The following is a 6826-nucleotide window of genomic DNA, read 5'->3' as shown; positions in this document are numbered from 1 at the left end:
GGAATGGAGTCTAATAAACATTTGCATTATGTATTGACCAGCATAAATTTAAATGAATTTCTGTTACTTATTTTTTAAGCTTTGAAATGGACTTGTAAATTTAAGAAATGTTAATAATATACTGTCTACACTTGAATAATACAAATGTTGAAGTAATATAATGAACTAAGTACATGGAAATTCCATAGCATTCTCAATTTAAATTCAATTGTCAATCTTAAAAAGCTGGATAAATGTGCTCCATACACTCACTTCAACTGAGAGCACAATTTAAACATTCCTTTATCACTGCAGTTAACAATTTACTTTTCCAGACCCTGAATAAATCACTCAGGAATCACTCAGGCAAATGTAGAGCCAAAATTCACAAGCTTCCAAAGAGTGATGCTGCTTGTAGCAAACAAAGCCTTATGCATTTGTTTTCCAAATTCTAGATGCCAAAAGAATTCGGGAAAAGTCTCTATTCATTCATCTTTATACTATAGTACCTTAATGCTTGAGTATAACTGTTTCTGAATACAACTGGTTTACTGTTAAAATTTTGAATAAACATTTAAGATATTTCACATAAATTATGTAGGATTTTTTTTTAAATTCCATTCATAATTCAAATAATATACTTACCTCCTTGCTGTCCTGTAAATAGAAAATATCATTTTATTAAAAATCATTAAAAGACAAAAAGCCCCCTACAAAACTGCTTGAAAACTTTAGACTTTGTCTTTTCTTAACAGACTTAACAAAATGAGTTGATCATACTTACGAAAAAAGGCACTAACCTCATTTTTACTAGATTGCACAGATTCATTTTCTCTGCAAGACTGAGAAGAGTCACTTAGCAACCTGTCAAAAACACAAACAAATCCCTCCAGCTCTTATTCAAGTTTTCAACAACTCTGGCAACTTTGCCAGTCAACTCATTTTAATCAATTCCCTCAAGTCTTCATTTGTACTACGCTATTCTCAGAATGAAGCTTGTTTTATTTCAGTGTGAGTGCACCTTTCAGATTTGACTCTTTTAAGTGAAGTATAATATGGTTTCAAATCCATAGCGCCTTATTATTTTTTAATGAACACAATTATTTTTCTTAACTATTCAAGTTGAGTCCTAGCAAGCTATTATCTTGTGTAAACTTTTTTCTAAAGCTACCAATAAAAAGCCATTTTAGAACTAAATTACAAATCTATCAGCATTTTAAATCTGAAAGATTTTTTAAGATACTATATCATTATGTGCATATAAAAATACCGTGTTTAATCAGAGTTGTCAAAATAAGCAAAACAGTAGCAAAATAAATCTTCTACTTGAACTCTGCATTTTGTATCTTCACAACTGGACATAAATTATTGTAATGCAATGAATAACTTATGTATCTAGAGTGAAAAAAAGGATAGGGTATAAGAAAAATCTGCAGATGTGTTTCTAAAAATGCAACGCATCACATACAAATTGTCTCTATAGTAGGTAAATCCTATAAAAGGCAGCTGGTTTCCCACGAAGGCTTTGGGGATTGGAAAGGTTTCCACGTCTCCCTTGTCGTCCTCAATGTCATCAAAATTACTGCTATCTATATCACTGCTAAGCTCAGGAACAACAGGAGCTGCAGCTATAAAAAGGGAGAAAAGATCAACTTCACTGCAAGATTCAGTCATTCGCTACATACTCATATCTCTATAATGTTAAAAAGACCGTAACATAAGTTGTCCTGCTAGTTAAATGTGTATTAACCATGCAGCAGATCTGCAAATATTACTGTGAACTTTTTTTTCCAGTGAAATATATTTTTACAGTTGTAGCCTAATACATGGAATATCTACTATGCAAAATACATTGCTAAGGTAATAATATTTGAGGATAGAACTCTAAATAGAATAGTAATTTTAAGAAACTTTACTAAATATATATATGACTTTAGAAGTTGCAATAAAGCTCATGATCTGAACTGATATACTTCTGTTTTTTGCCTAAAGCTATCAAGCTCACTGTACCTTAAATGAAAAGCAGCAGAACTGACAAGACCGCTGTCAAACTACTGCCTGAAATACAGAAGGTTAAAAAACCCAAGAAAACACAACAAACCAACAAAAGACACAAAGAAACAGAACCTAACATGCATTCTCTTTAGTTAAAATTCTGGAACATAAAGTTCCATTGCTCAAAATGGCAACCTATAAATTAAAAGCACGGTAAAGGTAAGGATAATTCCAGTAGGAAAACTGCGTATTTACTAATCCTTACTGATAGAGTTTTTATGATACAAATGACAAATATGGAAGTTTGAGCAAGATTCTTGAAAGATAGAAAATACTTAATCTGTAGAATTCAAAGTTTTTTTCATTTCTACTATTGCAAATACTGAATAAAATCAGAAGTCTTACACTAATTTACTTACTCTCACGAATGTTGTCCCAGTTCCACTGATCACTCTTGAAGAAAGGGTGATGCTTTATTTCTTCTACCCCATTTCTCCCAAGTCGAACATCCCTAAACACAGCAATTAAGCCAAATTCACATTAGGAAAAATAGCACTTGGTTTTTGTTATTTAAATACTGGTTTGCTCATAGGCAGCAAAGAAACTTCCAGTGAAGACTGTCTGTGTTAACCACATTAATGGCCAAATAAAAAAAATTTAAAACCACCAACCACTGATCTGTAGCTTCTCATACAAAACGCAGTCTGTTTCTTAGCATGCACTCTCCCTACGACTGCTAAAACGTCCAGAATCTGGAGTCTGCCACGTGTGGAGTAAAGCTAGAAAGAGCGCACAGAGGCAAAAACCAAGAAAAAACTAAAAACACAAACAAAAACCCAACACCCTCAGAGGGGGGGAAAAATGCAGAAGTTCCGTGTCTGCCAAACCACATGACAAACCTTGAGACGCAAGTGAAGGAAGGTCTAACTTACTGCACAGAACAGTTATTCATAGCTGGACTGAAATAAATATTTTAAGAATTCCATCCTGTGCCCCGCAACTAACCCTGACACATCGTTCGCTGATATTTGCAGTGAAGTAAATCTGCATTTGAAAAAGTGCAACAAGAAACTTTTAGTTTGACCAGAAGAGCCTCTCTTAAAACTATCTACAAGAACAGGACATAAAAAGAATGTGTAAAGCAACTAATAAATCATGGGGTTGATGCTTATTCCTTCTCTAAGTGCTTGAGCAGTGATCACGCATACGGAAAGAAGGCATCTGTTTCAAATAAATCGCTCGAGTGCTGTATTAAATATAAACAGGAAGACGGACACACGTAGTGGAAGTACACCTCGCCACACTGACATTATTGAATTCTACTCATATTTTTCTCTCCACCCTTCAGCTACTCCGGGTGAAAAACACTGTTAAAGCACATCCTTCCTGAGTAACCGTGATCTTGCTCAACAGAGCAGACAATCTCTCTCTTTGAATGTAAAATCTATTACAAGGCTTTTTTTTTTCCTAATCCCTCATTCGATAAAGGCCAGATGCTCTGCTGTAGCCAAGTTCAGGAGACCACAGGAAAGCATAAGAAGGCATCATCAATCCAGAGTTAACTATGGACCTACAGCATTAGTCTTTTAAATCAGAGAAATTTAAGATGATCTCTGATTTCTGGAACTAAAGAAAATACAGGTGTTCAGGTCAAGAACAAGTTTATAAAGCTTAGTATCAATAAACGGCACAGTTGCACACTGGGAAACCTCAAGGATCTACTTATAGACAAGATAATACCCTTGCTGGTTTGTTAGCTACACTTGTCAATTAATACAACAACAAAGCAAATGAAAAAAACTTCAAATATTCTAAGAAAGCTTAAACAAAGTCAGTAAAATACATGCTTATTTTCCCAAAAACATCCGCTTTCATTTTCTTAAGTAACACCTGCTTCGACACCGAGCACAACAATTTGGACTCTGCCTTGGAGCTTTCAAACTTACAGGTTTGTTACTGTATTATACACTGCAATTGCAAGGATTTGTCTGGCACAAACTATGCTGTTAACAAGAGCTGTCAGAATTGCTCATAGAAATAAATACAATACCTGGAAAAAACATGCCAAAAGAAAAACCAGAGAGCAGGAGATTGTGCAGAAATATGCAGATATGAAGAGAGTTTAGGAGAAGTAATGGAAGGAATTAATTTTTACAACATACCTGTGCTAATACCATCCAAAATAAAAAGAGTACTAGACTAATACATGCACTTACCTATCAGTTAAAAAGGCACAGATAAGGTTCTTTGCATGCTTAGAGATTTCCACATCATCCGGGAAGTGTAATGAGTTCTTATGATCCATAATTTTACTGTATGTTCCTACTAGTGAGTCTGCATAAAAAGGAGTATCACCTGAAAATAAAATAGTAAATTGACTGTAATTTTGAGTCATGTTCAAGAGATAAAAGACATAAAGAAAAGTTTACAAGCAAAAAATAGTATTTTATTTTAAAAAACAGTAAAACTGAAATGCAGGTTAGAAAATAATGTATATTACTAAAAATATTCCTTCCCTAAAATGCCTCCATTACAAACGAAACCATTTTCCATTCTGCATATCAATACCAAAATTTGTTCTACTTGAAGACTGTCACTGTGTTTTCTAATGTACATGATGGCTGACACTCACATAAATCCCCATCTTTAAGTGTTTCCATGGATACAATGGACCGAAACTTATGACAGATTTGCTAATACACCTTTGTGGGACAGAATCCACCCAAGCTCTCCAAAGAGCGATTCAGAGGCAGCAGGTCTACCCTGCCTACCCCTGGAGCTGCCTCAGGCAAGTCAGCTCTGAGCAGAAGCCTTTGCAGTGTGTTCCTGCACTGTTAAACCCATCCTAGTAAATCTTCTTGACTGATAAATTATATTAGCTTGGGTGCGCATATTAACATGGGCAGGTGGCTTTTAAAATCACAGACTTTTCTCACCCATAGGTTTGCAGCATAGGCTTTAGTTTAGTTTCTTTCCAAATATTCTTAAGAAAGGTAAAATTAGGACAACTGAAAAGAATCAGCACTAATAAAGGTAACTGACATTCAAGTTAACTGACAACATTTTGAATATACGAATGGTACGGGCCAGTAATCAAGAGGCTGAAACTTTTACATAAATCCTTTCTCACACCTCATCCACAGGTTTAACAGAGAAGGTGAACATCAATCACGAGAGCTGGGCTTTTTGCTCCGTCCTGGTGTGCTGTGTGCAGGCGGGGATGCCCTTTATGGCAAAGTAAGAAATCAGTACACACCAGCTTGAATTAAACTTCTGGACTCTCAGTGAATTCATTAGGTTGCCATGCCAGTACACTGGAGGGAGGATCACTGATATTTGCTGCTGCCTCCCTTTTTCTAAACCTTCCCCTTCTCAACTGTGCTCAGTCTCCGAAACAGCTTCTATTTAGCCCACACCTCAAAAATATCCTAAACCACGGAACCAATATTAGGATTCAACCCGTGACCAGAATTTTAGCTTTCAGTTAAGTGCAGACTAAAAAATAGTATTGTTTCCGTGAGTACTGCATCTTTACTAAAACCAGAACAACAGAACGCTTTCTGTGCTTTCTTTAAAGCATAATTAGAAGACCACAGAAAGAATCCGATACATAGACACAAACAAAATCAGATACTTTCTACCAGTGTGTGGGCTATAGAGAAATTAACTAAGAGTTAACTTTTAAAAAACGTTTTCATTAGAAGGACAGAAACAGGAGAATCCTCCCTATCTGATACAAGGGGAAAAAACTGGCTCGGAAAAAACATTCTGGACAGCTATGTCCAATATTTTAGTAACCAAATAATTTTATTTGTTGCTAAAATTGTTTATGAGAGACTATTAATTATAAAACACACTTTCTGTATGTCAAAATGCCTTAATTCTGAAAGAACAGAGCTTGTAACAGCATCATATATCCTGATGTCTTTCCTGGCTCATGATACTAGAAACATCAAATCTGCAATATTCCCAGAACATGCTGATTTGGATTTTTAATAATTACATGCTCAATTCCATCCTTCTATAATCATTATTTTGCTACCAGACTATAATACTGATCCTCACTGTATTTTAAGATGCAGATGACTCATCTCTTTAACAGATTATATTCTACGTCCGTTGCCATAGCAGTCCAGTATATTTTACTGGATAATCCTGACTCAAGCATAAAAGACAGAATCAAGCCATACTTCCAGTTATTCTGACCTAACAAAAGCCATTGCTAGTCCTGGGGAAAAAAAAATAGAGGGGAGATGAGGGGGGAAGGAGGCACGGGCAGGAATGGGGGACAACATGAAAGACGACAAAAAGGAAGAAAAAAAGAAAAAAAAGAAGACAAAAAGGGCAGTCATGCCCTCCTCACTCTTTTTCCCATCTCTGCACCCCTCAAAACCCAGTACTGCCCCTGAGGTGGCACAGGAATTCATGAGATGGTGAGGCAGCTGACCCCAGTTAAAACTCTACTAAGAATTAGTTTTAAGCTGAACCAAATCAGGGAGCTGATCACTGAGCAAGCACGCAAACAGCTGTCACAGCAGAAGAGTGACAACGAGGAAAGAACAGGGATGAAGCAGCAGCATCAGTCAAACGTCAGAAGCTGTTGGATGGCGAGGTCCCACCAGCCCCTGGCAGCAAAGTACAGCTAAAGGCACACTCAAGACTTAACGGTTACGTCATTAGCAGAAAAAAAATCCCTACTTACCAACCAGCATCTCAAAAAGGAAAACTCCTACAGACCACCAGTCGCATTCCCGTCCATAATAACCATCACCCCCCTGCGATTTCAGAACTTCAGGCGATATGTAGTCAGGGGTTCCCACGGCTGTATCGCAGCGCACCATCCCTGTCTGTG

At 36.5% G+C, this 6826-nt stretch overlaps 1 protein-coding gene across 1 annotated transcript in view; it reads right to left on the bottom strand.

Moving 5' to 3' along the window:
• LOC104539349 (rho-associated protein kinase 2) overlaps positions 1–6826 on the bottom strand; it is a gene marked incomplete at its 3' end in the record, with an annotated part of 34654 nt that overhangs the window by 3150 nt on the left and 24678 nt on the right. Inside the window, exons 5-10 of the mRNA XM_010182849.1 lie at positions 6677–6821; positions 4191–4329; positions 2394–2485; positions 1448–1607; positions 780–843; positions 625–636 (exon numbers count right to left, since the gene is read on the bottom strand). Coding sequence (XP_010181151.1) covers positions 625–636; positions 780–843; positions 1448–1607; positions 2394–2485; positions 4191–4329; positions 6677–6821 — 612 coding nt within the window. The remainder of the gene's footprint in view (positions 1–624; positions 637–779; positions 844–1447; positions 1608–2393; positions 2486–4190; positions 4330–6676; positions 6822–6826) is intronic.

The sequence above is a fragment of the Mesitornis unicolor genome, unplaced genomic scaffold, assembly GCF_000695765.1.
Source record: "Mesitornis unicolor isolate BGI_N332 unplaced genomic scaffold, ASM69576v1 scaffold17654, whole genome shotgun sequence".
In the NCBI taxonomy this organism is placed as follows: domain Eukaryota; kingdom Metazoa; phylum Chordata; class Aves; order Mesitornithiformes; family Mesitornithidae; genus Mesitornis; species Mesitornis unicolor.
This window is presented reverse-complemented; position numbering and strand designations above follow the sequence as displayed.